General features: G+C 35.4%; 4 protein-coding genes across 4 annotated transcripts; all 4 read right to left on the bottom strand.

Moving 5' to 3' along the window:
- Positions 1–335: 335 nt before the first annotated feature.
- On the bottom strand, positions 336–2,890 carry LOAG_05092 (hypothetical protein; the record flags this gene model as incomplete). The annotated part of the gene is made up of 7 exons (XM_003140629.1): positions 336–413; positions 808–984; positions 1,207–1,326; positions 1,471–1,568; positions 2,238–2,338; positions 2,541–2,617; positions 2,822–2,890. 7 exons carry the CDS (start codon positions 2,888–2,890, stop codon positions 336–338), a joined length of 720 nt encoding a protein of 239 aa, XP_003140677.1.
- Positions 2,891–3,748: 858 nt separating this feature from the next.
- On the bottom strand, positions 3,749–4,445 carry LOAG_05093 (hypothetical protein; the record flags this gene model as incomplete). Its single annotated transcript, XM_003140630.1, has 3 exons — positions 3,749–4,058; positions 4,132–4,210; positions 4,280–4,445. The coding sequence occupies 3 exons, from the start codon at positions 4,443–4,445 to the stop codon at positions 3,749–3,751; spliced, it is 555 nt and encodes a 184-aa protein (XP_003140678.1).
- Positions 4,446–5,172: 727 nt separating this feature from the next.
- LOAG_05094 (hypothetical protein) lies at positions 5,173–6,177 on the bottom strand (the record flags this gene model as incomplete). Its single annotated transcript, XM_003140631.1, has 3 exons — positions 5,173–5,283; positions 5,523–5,690; positions 6,025–6,177. The coding sequence occupies 3 exons, from the start codon at positions 6,175–6,177 to the stop codon at positions 5,173–5,175; spliced, it is 432 nt and encodes a 143-aa protein (XP_003140679.1).
- Positions 6,178–6,496: 319 nt separating this feature from the next.
- On the bottom strand, positions 6,497–13,658 carry LOAG_05095 (actin family protein; the record flags this gene model as incomplete). The annotated part of the gene is made up of 14 exons (XM_020446765.1): positions 6,497–7,205; positions 7,596–7,695; positions 7,809–7,945; positions 8,033–8,158; positions 8,250–8,401; positions 8,874–8,982; positions 9,129–9,212; positions 9,402–9,542; positions 9,766–9,915; positions 10,537–10,657; positions 11,001–11,125; positions 11,489–11,650; positions 12,026–12,791; positions 13,645–13,658. 14 exons carry the CDS (start codon positions 13,656–13,658, stop codon positions 7,065–7,067), a joined length of 2,328 nt encoding a protein of 775 aa, XP_020302932.1. The 3' UTR covers positions 6,497–7,064.
- Between the last annotated feature and the right edge of the window lie 2,272 nt (positions 13,659–15,930).

Here is a 15,930-nt window from a genome sequence, read left to right on the forward strand (position 1 = left end):
TTTGTGGAAGTAGTTTCGAAAGCATTTGGCAGAGGAGTAGTTGTAGAAGATTATGTCATATAAGTTTCAATAATCAATTCAACTCTAACAAAGTCACCTGCGACAATCCCAAAATATAGCAGAAAAATTTTTGCCTTTAATTCAATGGAGGATTCTTTTAAAAATTTTTTTACTTTTCCCACACATTGCTTGAATTTCACAATATTCCAATAAAATAACAATCAATATATTCTGGCGTTGTTTCCTATATATGAATCACATTCTTAGCAAGTACAAGTAAATTGCAAACATTGTTCAGTCATTTTATTGAAATTATTGGAAATGTTATATTCATTTCAAATGCACTTTCCCGCTCTTCGTCTGGCAAAATCTTTCAATTCACGACGAATACTGGGAGAAAAATTTTCGACAGTCTGAAAAAGAAGAACAGTTTTTAATTATTTTGTAAGCAAAGTGCTAATTTGCTTTTTTTTAAAAATATTCTTTAACCCATGACTAAACACTGAGTCTATATGTTTCGCGGAAAGCTTGGCAGAGACACGTACATAATGCAATCAATGCTTTTTCGCAATACAAGCTTTCCGAAAATTTCGAAAGATTCATCCGCCAGATTTATGTTGTAGTATCGGTTTCTCAACAAGCTAACTTAACATCATCACTAATTCCTTTCATTGCTACAAAGATCCCCCTTTTGACAGCATAAATTCGAATCTACTTGCCCAAAAATTCCCAAAATAAAAAAAAAAAATAAAAATACAAAATAAAAATACAAACAAACAAACGTAATATTCTGAGAAGTTCACCTACCCCAAACCGCTCATCAGGCTCTATGTAAGCGAGAATATTCAGTGCTTTTCGTGCCTCATCCGACATTTGGCGTATATGAAGTAGCAACTGTTGCTGGCAGTGTCGGCGTTCCTTCATATATCGGTTATACGCAGTAAGCTCCTTTGTACTTAGCAATGACACGGCAAGCAGGTGAATCTACAAATATAAAAGGTCTCTGAAATCATTTGACGCCTGTTGATTTATGCATTCTAAATAATGAATTGTGATACCACTAAATGCTTGCGGAGGGCTATACTTTAAGTTTTTCATGACCCTTTCCACGTTAATCAGTTATTGAAATCGTTATTTTACTTCCTACTTTGAATCTGTAATATGCTTGTCATTCATAGCTCTTCAGTGATTTGACAGGATTCTCACCATCTCTTCGCGTAAACCCTCGGACGGAATATTTGGATCGTTCCATACTTTGGTAAAATTATCGATAATATTTTTACTTGCACCTTTTAAGAATTCCGGGAGTTCAAAAGTTTCCGAGATCTGCAAATTTCCTTGTTATACTGATTATTAGAATATTTCTATATAGATTTTTCTTATCCTAGCAATCAGTATTATAGAATATTTCTAACAATCATATTTCTAGCATATTTCTAACAATCAGTATTATAGATTAACAAACATTACAGGCACTTCATTATAAACAGCTTCATCTTCTGGAGTTGGAGAAATGTGGTCGCTAGCTGAATTATATTCATAATGACTGTTGTACCTTGCTGGACTTACTGAAATAATTACATTCTGTTGGATTTCATATTCCTATGTTGAAAAGCTTTTACTAAAACGAACAACAATGTTAAAGACAGCGAAGTGGAGATTTACTTTCCAGTGCCGTTTTTGAACTGATGATATCATCATCGCTAAATTAGTTTACTTAGCAAATCTTCAGCATAATACGTCTTTTGAGATATACTTCTTTTTTCATGTGTCCTTGATGATACCGTACTTGGGTTCAACCCTTGAAAAGATATAGCATATCGTGCAGTCAAATGTGTCGGATGTCGCTGAACACCATCGAATATGAAATTTGGTTTTACCATTAAAGGATCGAGTTTTGTCGGATGTTCGCCCTCTGAGTTCCGTGTTGTACACTACTGGAGTTGTTCAGTTGTTGAAATTTGTATCGATATCAACGATATCAGACAATTATGGTGAGTAATGAAATCCTTCCATTTTCACGGAAAATTATAAAGTAGGAGCCGAAGGGCAAAGAAAAGGAATCGATGGAAATTAATTCAGTCGTAGCATGTTTCCTTAAGAAGTTTGCATTGCTGATCAAATCTGATATACGATCCACCGTTTCATTCCGATAATTATGCGATAGAACAGACGGAATGCGGTGAAGGACAAATGTGCATGCTTTCTTGTTCTCTAATAACAGTACCAAAATTAACCTGCATGGCGATATTTTGTAGGAAAAATATTAACGACTGTAAGGATAACATCAGTAGCAATTTGTTCCGCAACGCAGCTTTTTCCGGATTTGTAATTTTCCCTGTGCAATCACATTATTATCTCTTTACCAAGCATGAACAGTTTAAAAATGAGAACTTCAGAGTTTCCGGGAAAATGATTTTCTCGCTCAAAACTGAAGGGATAGCATTTCTGGAATAGCTCAAACTTTCCTCAACCTTTCTGGGCCTCTTATTAATAAGCAAAAAGAAGCGTTTTGCTTTAAGTTGCATTTCAAGGCTTACCAGATACTTCGCAATTTTTCCCTTGCAAAATCTGGCATCTGATTATATTCGGGGGGTAATCGGCACGGACGTGGCACCTGAAAGTTAGCCAACGAAACTAATGAAATCATGCAAAAAATAAGTGAAAACACACATTCTGACCAGCTTTGATTATGGATCGCTCAAATATAGTTTTAAAAATGTCATTGGGAAAATCCAATTTCTGATGTTTCATTGAATAAGATCAGAAAAGGAACCAAAAAGTTATAAAGAAATTAAAAAAAAAAAAAAAAAAAACTAACACTTGCCGCTATACATTGATGTAATATTCCAAATGCAGGACAATGCAAAAAGTACAGAAATACCCACATCTAAACAGTAAGTTTTCCCTGAATATCCAAATTTGATATTATAATTACTGGATTTCATAAGGAGAGATAATGTATTCCAAACTATCAAGTCTTTATTCACCAGCTGGTTGCATCTCCCAATATTAATCCTTCACTTCTATCACAACAATAATTAACTTCCCTCTATCAGATTAGCTGGTAAAGCACTGTGGTTTAATATCCATTAATCATTTTAATTCTTAATCTGATTAACTAAAGTGTACTTTTCGGATTCCCAAGAAGGAAAAATATCTCGACAAGAAAACAAAATATGACTCGAATATTCTACTGGGAAATTTCTTCCAACTGGAACTGCCAAGATCTAGCAAAGGCAATGAGCCCCTACTTACTACTACAGAAAAAGTCAAGGTGACTATTTCTCCAAAATCCAGTTCTTTCATGCAAAATAAGGATGTGTAGCAGATGAAACGACATAATAACATCGTTTCTTACCCATTAACTTGCGAGTGGAAGAAAGTATCCACTTGTCCTATTGAGTTTAAAATAATTTCTTCAAAATTCCTGAAAGCAATTATCAATACTGCACCAATAGAAACCCGTCTCCTAATCCAGAGTGAGTTATTTTGATTACTTGTCAATTATCATGTCCTTTCGTTTTCATTTTTTTTTTCACCCACAACAAGGAATTTCTTGAATCTAATCCGCAGTACCGTAAACGATCAGAGCAATTTTTTTTTTCAATTGCCGGTTGGTCATGATGCTCTACTTTAGTTAGCAACCAGTGTAGCAGCAAAGACAATTTTATTAGCTTACCCACGAAAAAGCGATCAGATAAATATTTCTTGGTTTTAATAAAGATGAAGTTTTTGAAACAATTATTTATTTCTTATTATCATCATGACTGTCATCGTCACTATCACCATGATTCTCATCTTCATTAATATCATTATTACCACTGTCTTCGTCATCACGATTAGCATCATCATGCTTAACATTGTCGTCGCCCTCATCATGGTTAACATCATTGTCTCCATCGTTGTCCCCGTCATCATAATTAACATTATTGTCATTGTCATCGGAATTAGCATCACTGTTTTGACCATAAAGACTGAACCCATCACTATCACCGTTGTCATAGAATCCTTCTTCATTGTAATTAACATCTTTGAACTCTCCTCCTTTATTAAATCTGCAGTGAAAATATAGAAGTAAAAACCAAAATTAACACCATGAAACTACTTCTATTGCCGAATTGGTCTTACTTATTAAATTTGCCTGCCTTCTCGTTGCCATCATAATTGTGAAATGCACGAACCTGACGTGCATAGACATGTTTTCGTGCTGTAAAAAAAAAAGTTTTATTTAGCTATGTGAATTATTCATAACAGTGCGAAACCAAGCAAATTTTACCTGAAATATTGAACTCCTTTGTTTCACTGGTCGGATAGCCACATTTTGGGCACGGCAAATCTTTAATATCTCTACCATATTTAAAACCCTTGCGGCGAACATGTTCATCACAGCAACAAATCTTGCAGCGCAAACATGTATATAGGCCAAAACGATTGCATGACATGCCTAAAAAGCGTCTGTTTAACCAGCACTTGCAAAAATTATCTTTCAAATGTTTCTACTTTTCCGCTCTGAAAATTTTGTGCAAATAATAATCGTCAAATCCGTCAAATCATCTGGTGATTCCATTATCATAATACGACTTTAGGAAGTTCTGTACACTAACATTTGGGATTTTCACTGTCAATATGTTGACAGCTCGCTTGGTGTTCAAATTGATCATCTTCACACAAAAAATTTTGACAAAAAGCACACTGATATATCCGTCCACCTTAAACTTATCAAATCTGAAGAACAAAATGAAAAAGCTAAGAAAATTGAAACATCAAGCATAAGTTCCGTTGCATCTCACTGCATCCGTCCTTTCTCTCTGATTCTCATTCTGAAACAGTATCAGGAATATCATCTATGATAATAGGAAATAATAACCGTGTTCCCATACGTTTCGTTTGCACTCCATACACTGAGCACCACGCAATGGACACTTACACGGATGTGTTGTAAGACATTTTTTTACTATGGCAAATGAATGCTTCACAAAAATCACATATTGCACTCACCATTTGCAAACCTAAACATTAGATGTGCTTTTACAAATGTTTGTATATGACGTTACCTAATATGGGTCATCTAATTTACTTGTTCCTTTTACTACTAAATTAACCCAATACAAATACCTGAATTCATTTTACTTCACATTTTACTGTTTTCAAAATTCTTGCTGTAATCAGCTAACGATGATAACATAAGGAATTTGGTGATCTTAACGGGATCTCCACAAAAATGTCACCCAGTAACTCAACTGGCGAACTTGTGGAAGAGGTACGGGTCATTCCGACTGCCTGAGATTATCTGATTATATTTGGCATGTATCCGAATCAGTGCTGCTGCGAATGTCACATCTGATTCGGTAAGATTTAGTGAGATTTCATAAACTTTTCAGTGATCCTAGCATACTGTAGTAGACAGTGTTTTGATGTTCTAAGTCTAAAATGACCCTTCACGCCAACTACCGCAGATACAAATACATTACAGCAAGCTGCCCTAACAATACTACCGAGAACAATTTAAACAAAAAAACCAAAAGCAAACCGACTGTACATTTCCCGCTATGTTTGACAACACAATCCCCCCCTTTCATGAAACATTTCTGTTTACCGCAGGCCGCACACATTGGTGCTTTATTTAATGAATTACAAAAATAACAAAACGCTCGAATCTTCTGTTTCCGGAAGCATTTATCGCATTGCTGAAATGTTGTGCAATTTAAACTATTAAGGCGTAAAACAGAGATAGGAAAAAGTTAATTCGTGATCCAATATCATTCAATTGGAATCCTTGCGTTTCAAACAGAAGCACAGGTTCATAGCAGCTAATACAGAAACAAACCAAATAGCATTTCAAAAAAAAGTTTGCCGAAATGTCGCAACCACAACACGCTATTTGATTAGAATTCGCTGCGTATACAACCTATCAAATGAAGTTGACAGAAGACAAAGATATGAAACAAACTTCGACACTTTTTTTCTAATTGCGAACTATTTACACAACTACGGCCCAGTCTTCAATAAAGCTTAACTGACAAAAAGACGGAAAGTAGTAATAGAATGAGGACATGCCATCAGTCCATTGCATGAATCACGTGTAATATCATTTGCAATACTATCTCGGATCTTCTTTTGAATCTCCCGTTGCTTTTCAGCCTTCTTCTGTACACCTGATTTCTTTTTCGGCATACCGTTGTGGATGCTAAAGGGGAAATAGCAAAACAATAAAGAAACCAGAGCGATTCACTCTATGTCGACAAACGACCACACCGCTCGGAACGTATGCAAGCTGGGAAATGTGGCAATAGTTCTTATCCCAGCAATTAAATACTCTAAAATTTAAAATTCAGACTTGCTTATATGAAGACGACCGCACCCGAATCCCCAAAATATCCGCAATACGAGCAAATAGAACCCCGTCGACAAATGGAGTAAAATCTCCTTCTCTAAATTTTCAGAAATTCGTCTTATAAGTTAAAGGTTCAGAAGTGAGCAAAAATATAATTAAGCTTTATTCTGCAAGTGCGACAAAACAAAAAATAAAACAGTCACTCGCGCTGAAATAGTTCGTAGTAAGCTTACTTAAAGTGATTTTAATCACATCAGATTTTAGCCAAAAACAACCGAAAAAAGACAAAATTACAGCTACAAGAAGTTAACTAGTGCAAAAGTTGTGTTGCACTCCAAATTGTTTCCTTTATTCCAGAATTCTGATTGTTTCAATTGCGGAATTCTGCGAGTTCAAATTCTTTGATATGAAGAACCTAAATCAAATCACTCACGAATGCAATTTACGTTAGAGCACCTCAACATATTTCATACAATATTCTTTTCAGTTGAGAACAACAGCAAAGCATTTACTGATGATCATTAAGCGATATCACATTAGCAGGCAGTGAATGGCAATACGGTGGTAGTAACTGCAAAGTGATACTTATGACAAGATCTTTTATAATATCAAATACTGTAAGTACAGCGAGTTATTAAAAGTTGATTAATCCGATATATTGAAAATATGATCAGTCACGTCTTGACAACTACAAAAAATTTTGACTGGAAGTTATTTATAGCAACAACTAAAAGATGGAATTCTGCAACTGATGAAGAAAATCACTGAGACTTTCAAGTGTAATACAAGTCTGACCAAACTGAGTACTTGAGGCAATCACTTGTGCGCCCAGATAAGCTGCATTGTACCTCCACGGTGAAAGATGGACCTGAAATATAAAAAGATAAAAAATCTATGAAATTAGAAGAAAACTTATTAGTGATATGGTTTAAATTCGATAGTAAAGGAAATGGTAAACAGAGTAAACCGCAAAATAATGCATGAAAAGCTGCTATGTTGCAACGAAGACAATGAAGGAAAAACTGATCTGAATTCAGTAGTGGAAGTTTCATGCACACGTAGAACGTCACCTTAATTACAGTGCAGAAAAAATGCAGACATTGTGCATGATCAATCAATATTCTTCAGTGGAGAACTCAGAGGTAAGATATTACAGAGTATTAACTGCGACCGGTTTCGATCTTGTGGAAGATTACAAGACAGATTACAAGTAATATTCAGAAGTTCTCACATTGCTACCAAAGTGTAAAAGCAATACTTGGGTGTGTATAATCGGTGCCACAAGTGATGCCACTTCTATTTCCAATCTTTCGGCTAAACCAGGAAGTAAAGAGACCCCACCAGCCAGATATATATTCCTGAAAAATGAAGTGCAAATCACGTAATGGAAATGTCAGAGTTAAGTACCAGCAGTTTCAAATTAATATGCATCAGGAATAAGAAGGGATGTTCCGAGAACAAGAATGAGAACCTGAACAAAGTTTTCCTACTATCAATAGGCGATGACTGTACGGCTTCAAATACTAGCTGATGGAGAGCTTTCGTATCAAGACCCCACCTTTTCGGTTTGAATAAACCCTCAGTTGTAGTGAAGCGAGCAGAATTTATCTGAAATGAAGCTTCATTTTGCATAAAAGATGAAAATATTTCAATTAATGGCCAGTTACAAGTCAAACAAATACAATGATGACATACCTTGAACGAATGTATCATTTCACTGGTTGGTTCAAATTCTTCAATCGAAACGACCGCATCTATATCGCAACTATTATTCGCACATTTTTTAACTTCTTCCTCATAATCAGTAGCAACAAAACATGCCTTAAACATAAAATCATCCAAATACTTATGCTAGTAAATATTTCCATAATTAAGTACTTATGGAATTAAGAAAAACAAGGAATAAATATACCTGCTCCATAACAAAACGCGAAATGAGCATTTCAACTGACGATTGGAAAGTGTAACCGCCAGAGCATGATTCCATAAGTTTTGCTTGTAAAGCATTAATAATTTGAGTCGCACCACACGGCAATGATACGATCGCACTATCGACAACATAACCTTCAAATATGCACGACTTCACCAATAATCTCGATAAGTATGTTGTTCATTGGTTCTGCTATTACGTCTTCGTCTTGTACAAAAATGATATCAGTAAAGATGCGTACCATTCAATGAATGGTAAAATTATTTATGTCTTTCAAGTTTGCAGTCTCCACACCCACATGTTCATGTGGGTGTGGAGACTGCAAACTTGAAAAGGAGGTACTAATTACTATAGGTAATACGCCACTTTTTTTTACTTTAGATTTTGACGAATTTTTTTTGACGATTAACTGCTGGTGTTCCCTTTATTTAAGTACCGTTCCCGCCAAATATGTCACCCGTTTATAGAATAATCCAGCGTCAAGGAGGTACTAATTACTGGATGAGACATAATTTCATTCCATGGAATTAGAAAGTAATAGGCAACAGAGTCAAAGAATAATATGATTCTGTCTCAAAAAACAAAATTCTTAAGATCAGAACATACCGTCAATGACTGGCACAATATTGACACAATCGCCGATATCAACGACGACACCAGTAGCTACGTCGTAGGCATATAATACGAGGCTCGGCTGACGTGATACTGCTGTACCCTTGAACAAAACGTATTTTACGACGTTTAAAAGTACTAAAAATGGAACTTTTCTACCGAAATTGATCTAGAGAAGTACAAAGAAAAGTTCAGAAAAACACCGCGGAAAATAAATAATGAATAGAGAACTTAAAGCATTTGACAAACCTGGAAGTACATTTCTTCCAAAACAATTTTTAGTAAATCCGCAATAAGAGCAGTAGGAATATTCTGCGGGATTGAGAGCAAAACCTTCAAAAGTTATATTTCATTAAATGTTCGTTGACCACAATGACAAGGTTAATAACAATAAGAATAATAAGTGTACATAAACCAGACAAGATGTACATTTGCTTCTATACTGAATTGCTAACATTTGTGACAATTCATTTTTTTCATTGCACCTTCTTTCATTTGGTGCTAAGGAAAAGATGCCATTACCCGATACTTGGTCGGATCGATCTTCAGATCATCGACACATTTCTGCAAACAAGCTTTCAAAGCTGGTCGGTGAAATACATACTGATCCAATGAAATATCCGATGTGCGTAGTGGCCTTATCAGTCTACCCTTGCGACGATTCTAAAAATTTATTATTCTGTTTGAATTGCATAGAAATCCTGAAGCTACAGAATGTACAAGCGCATCACAACTTAGAATTTTATTTTATAAATCTGATATCAATGATAATATGCGTAGTACACACTATTCGGAACCGACTGTCGTAAAGCGTCGTACAGTGCTTCATTTCACATAAAAGAATGAAATCATGTCAAACCCAAAAAATTTAGAAAAATAACAAGACCTCAGGTAGCAATGCATCACCACCAACAATGAATTTACCATCATCTTTAACAAGAACCACTGTTGGAAAAAACGATTGTGGTAGCGAAGGTTCCATTGTCAATACACCAGCTCTCATTGAGCACGATCCGAGCTCAATAATAGCAACTTTCTGTAACATAAAAGCATGGTGCATAAAGTGTAGGAAAAAAATAGGAAGTTCCTTCATCAAAGTATTTAACATGATTTACAGAACTGAACAGACAAAAGAAAGACGAGGAGAAACTAACATTCAATTAGGGAATACTGATAAAATGATGAATTTCCAAAACGAAATGCAAGAATACTTGAAGTTATTCCCTGATATTTCCTGATCTAATATTCAATATTTGAGCTTCTCCTTCACATGAAATAAGAAGCAAAGGATAACTAAAAGAGAGTTAGAAGACTAATACAAAGTTGCAGTTCTCGATCCCCTTTCCTCTATCAACAAAGAAGTGAAATTTCAAGTTCATCCATATGTCTTGTGCGGATACCAATTCAAAGCCCTAAGATATTTAAAAGACCACAGATACGAACTGAGACTTTTGATGATATGATTAAGTGATGAAGGGAAAAAGATGACAAGGCAAATGTATAAAATAAAAAGATAGAAAAATCAAGGAAGTGAAAATAAAAAAAAAATAGAGAGATAATAAAATGTCCTTCGATTCAGGGTCACAGTCGTCCATTTTCTACAGCACATATTATTTGCATGAATAACAATCTCTGTAATATTTTCATGAATAATAACCTCGGTGATATGAGGCAGTGGAGGATAAACAGGATTAACAAATGTATCAAGATACGATGAAGCCGCATGACTGTTCATAGCCTTCCTCCATTTATCAAATACATTGGCTCCTGGTGGAATCCTAAAGAGAACCATGTACAATGAGCAATGACCATCAACTTCTAAAACATGGCACAATCGAAGTGGTGAGGAGGAAATCTACATTTCATTAACACAAAATAATTATTACCTGAAAAATGGAGTAATTTTTTCCTGAAAATGAAATAACAGAGGAATCCTCCAAAGAGAATAAGAAAATGATGCACATACATGTATTTTGTCATAAACTTAATATAATTCACCACTTATAAACGATATACTCCATCCGTGGACAATATTAACAGCAAGGACAAAGTCCTAACAGTTTGTAAAACACAAGCCTTAGAATCAACTGTAATCAATAAGTAGATTGATATGAAACTGACCTCAACACCATTCTAATATGACTCTTTCCGCCGTGTATATAAAGCGCATTTTCATCCCTGTTGGCATCTACTTCACAGCCGGAAAGCAGCACTTCTCCGACCGGTGTATCATCTGCGAAATGTGACTGAAAATTAAAAGGATGAAGTATTCATTATTATTCAGTCCTATCAATTAACAGGAACTCTGATGTAGGATACTCTTGATTTGAGAAATATCCCCTCCTTCCTTGCCGCAGAGCACTTGGAAGAATTGTTCTTTCGTGACAGTGTACACATTCCCACTGATGAACTACCCATAACAAGGACGGAACTAAACCTAAAAAGGTTACAAATTATGAGAATTATTTTCCGGTGCTGAAATGCATTTCTACGCGGACTTAATAGAAATCCTAATAAACAACACAGATTACACCTCAAAAAGGTTTCACTTCAAACCAGCACTTCAGTATATGCCTTTCAGGTTTTGTATGTTGAAAAAAATAACTCACAGCAAACCACTGCAAGCGTCCATCTCTAGTCCGAAAATATTTTTGCACCCAATTTCTTTGCAATTCGGCGTATATACTCTCGTCATCCACGGGAACTTCGAGATGCCCTTCCATATTAGTGAAACGGTTAAGTTTTGATTCCTTGCGTGGCTCATAACTGACCTGTAATTTCGCTAAATTTAACAAAATTTCACCAATTTATGAGTGAGATGAAATGCAGTTTAATTCGAGATCTGATATATAAAAAATGCGCAATTCTAGTTCATTATTTCTAATTATAGAACAGTTGTAAATGAATTTTTAATTTAAAAAAGTTAAAGTTTCATCAACACTTGACTGGAAAACTTTCTGACAGTTAATTTTCTAGGGTAAAAAAAGATTGAAACACCGTGCAGCTCAATGAAGCTTGAAACTTTTTGAACTCATGATAATCCTTGCTCAGCATGACTGGTTTTAATTCCAGAAATTTTATTTCCTTAAAATCTTCGATTCATTATAAATGTGATCATACGAAAGCTCCAAAACTTTAAACTTCACCTCGTATAGCTTGTTTAAGAGAAGTGTTGGATCCCAATTACTGGTTGCTATGCTTTCGTTACTGACATACTTCTCCACTGAATCCTTACTTGTGCATAATTCTGGTGAAGTATGCTCAACTGCTGGCATTATTTTGTAAGTGGCTGAAGTCGACACTTCAATATTCGGTGTATTATTATCAGCTGGGGAAGTCTTTAATGATTTACACCCTGTTCCGCAGTTATCAGTTAATTGATAGCTGATTCCCACACTTTCAACAACTCTCGTTTTTTTGTCGGAACTATTGGTGGAAAAAATGCGTCCAGTGCTGTTTTTCTCACAGTTTTTTGATGACCTCAAATTCTCTTGATTTCCGACTGATATAAACTGCTGGGAGCCTATGGAGATCTTCGTACTAGATTTATTATGCTCCTCATTCGATGAATTCAGCTCCAATTTCGAACTGGCTCGAAAATCGGAATCAACTCGATGCAATAGAGCATTAGAATCAATTTTAGATTCTTCTGGCACAACCAATAGATCTTTTTCGAAAACAGGCCGTGATATCAAGGATGACGCAGGCCCTTCTTCCCTCTTACAGGCACCATACTGAGGATGATAAAAAAGAAATGCTGCAGTAAATACAGAGCCTTTAGTGGCTGCTTGGAATTTGGCACGATCACTGCCAAGGCCAGTATCCACCTGTTGCTCAGTGAACGTCTGTAGTGGAGTTACAACAGCAACCTTTTCAACAACTGATACTGTTGACTCTTTGGTTCTGCAGTATCTGAAACTGTTGATCTTTAAAGTAAATTAAGACCGATGGGATGGTTCCTAACTGCTTGGTACTCGAACTTTTCTTGAATCACGTAAATAATAAGTGCTAACTGCTCCATATATGAGGATTGTTATTGCATATCCTGAAAGGTTATTTGAACGTCTGGACTAACATGTGAGCTATTGAAACAGGAACAAAAAGAGGAAGTAAAGGAATAAAAGAATGGACGATATATTACTGTTGAGGAGTCAAAAAAAGTATGAATGCATACTCAAACACAAGCTAGTTTAAATTCAATAAACTGCTTACTAGCTAAGTATAACTTCCAAAAAATGGCTCGTTGGATAGAAATTCATAGGCGGTCTGGATAAAGTGAAAAAAAATTACCGGGATCGAGAAGCACTGCTTACAAGTATTCCACAATAACAGCAAAAGTGTATTAGTAAGCATTAATATTTTCTTTTTCGACATTATATAAACTTTAAACTGACACCATATTTGGATTCATTGCTTGTTTTACATTTCTCTCTAACATATGACGTGTAAGAATGTCTGAGATTTTTTCTGATGTCACAAAAAGAAAATTTCAAGCATCCTTTGACATCACATGTCTGGGAGAAATGTACAGCGAAAAAACTTAAAAACTCGTATTTAAAGACAAATATGTCCCAAATGCATGGGAAAAAACTGTCAATAACTAGTCTATATGCATCCTAAGAGCACGTAATAGAAGAAAATGTAAATAAATGAGTTTTCTTGGTAAAATGAGAAATTTGCGGTGCCCTCAGAGGCAACCCAATTTTATAAGCACATTTCACAGTTGCGACTAGTCTACCGATTGTCTCACGCTTATTTTATCGACCTCTGTTCATCCATATGTTACTCAGCAACGCACTAAAAATGTTCATGTTATTGAGAAATGTAACAAAATCTTTCTTCGACAGTTTAGCGGAAAAAGAATCATAACTCAAATAAATTGACACATTTGTTTTTTATTTTATAACATTCATTATGTTGGATGCTTTATCAAAAGCAACAAGTTAATAGTAATTTATGATTTTTAACAAGGAAGATGATGGGCCACTTGATTATGGAGAGCTGACCATGCATACATTAATGCATGGGGTGAATGTTTTTTCTTTTTTAAAGAGAAAAGAAAGGTAAGGGGAAGGAAACGTTTTTTTTTTTCCCCCCCCCCCCCCCCTCCCCCCTCGCTAAAGATTTGGATTCAATGACTTTAATTGAATAATACGGCGAATAGCAACAAGAAGTAGTTCCATGTAAAAAGTGCATCAGAGAGTAGAAGTGGAAGGATGTGGGAAAGAACAATTGGTATCAATTATAACGGGAGAGAACGGGAGCTGTATGCCGGAGGAAATTCTGGACAAAATCCAAGTTTGTGTAGCAGTGGCATTTTTTATTCGCTTGGTACAATTTTTTAGAGTATAGCTGCACTATATAAGACGATTACGTTATCAAAAATGTATTTAATACAGCTGAGTTGAATTTTGACAACTGAAGTCATTTAACTACCTAATAGTCACGAGCGGTCGATGAAAATTTTGGCAGTCTCTTGCAATCACAGTAATTAGCGACACAGTTGATTTCACTTTGCTTTCCTTTTAAAAGTTATTTCTGCGATTTAAAAAGTGAGATATAAAAAGAAACTGCAAGAAATAAGCATTTCAAAGAGGCTTTCTGTTCCTATTTTAAAAGAGAGCTAAACATGTGAAATGAAGATCAGTGATCATATTTTAATGAAAGCATGTAAAGGTTTTTTTGAAATAGATGGATCGGTGAGATTTACTGCTCGACAGCTCAATTAAACCAAGAGTAGAATTTATAGAGGTAGAAAGCACTGTGAAATGATAATAAATGATAACTGGTAACCCAACACCGGAAGACGATGACACTTAACAAGCACAACAAAAAGCCAGTGACACCAACATGTCACAGTTTTGCATTTACCAGAAATCAATGCTTTTTCATTGTCCAAGTACATCTTATACCGCTACTTATTTATTAACAAATATTTAATTGCTTTAAATATGTTCAGTTGCGGGAATGTTCTAAACTATTTCCAAATGCATGGTTTCTCTCACCTGTCTCTAAATGTAAGACTGTGTAACAGCGTCAAAGTTAACTGGCTTCACTCGTTACTGAAAGAGATGCCAGATCAATTTCTCTGTGTCGAATTAGGATTTCCATTACGGAAACCATCGTCTAGATGAGGTTGTTAATCTAATTTGCTGATTTAGTGCTTCCTTTAGTAGTAGAATACATATTCATTGCATAGTATTTCACTTCAAATAGCTCCATTTTAATATGAAAGGACCAGAAAAGACAGCTTATACTCAATATCTGAATTTGTTCTAAACATATAAAATTCATCAATTAACATTTTTCTCTCCGTGTTCATTAAACGATTATTCATCTTCGAATCAAAACGATAAAATGTAAGAAATAACAAAGCGACGAAAATTTTCAATTATAATAAAGTTTTCAAGATTGGCTATCGGTAAGTTAAAGTCAGCAATGAATAGTAAGGACGTGCGACTAATTCATGAACACGTTGTTGAGCTTCTGACATACATATAAGAAGTAGGTAATGTTCATAGCATGGATGAGCTTCGAAATGGGTAAGCAGGCGAGATAATAATTATGGGGAATATTTCTAAACTAGCATGGCTGCACTATTCATCATCGTTCATCATGAGATGGATGAGAGGAATGTCTACGGGTAACATCACAAAGGTTGAAATCAATAAATTACAATTTGAAGATGTAGGATAGATGACGGAATGATGAGCGTTGTCAAGCGTTAATCAATTTTAAAGTTATCTAAAAATCGCATCGTATTGTCACCAGCATTGCCTCCTCCACTCCAGTCCTCAGCTCACCGACATCTACACTCATCTCTCTGAACGCGTTATTTACTACTGCTAACTGCACTATAACTAACCATCATGGATCAATAACTGGCGGTTTGCACGCGTTGGAGCTATACGATACTGAATGATTCCTTACCTCTTACCAATACTACTATTAATCAACAGATACTACTACTACTACTACTACTACTACTACTACTACTACTACTACTACTACTACTACTACTACTACTACTACTACTACTACTACTACTACT

The sequence above is a fragment of the Loa loa genome (genome assembly GCF_000183805.2).
Source record: "Loa loa unplaced genomic scaffold supercont3.63, whole genome shotgun sequence".
Taxonomy (NCBI): domain Eukaryota; kingdom Metazoa; phylum Nematoda; class Chromadorea; order Rhabditida; family Onchocercidae; genus Loa; species Loa loa.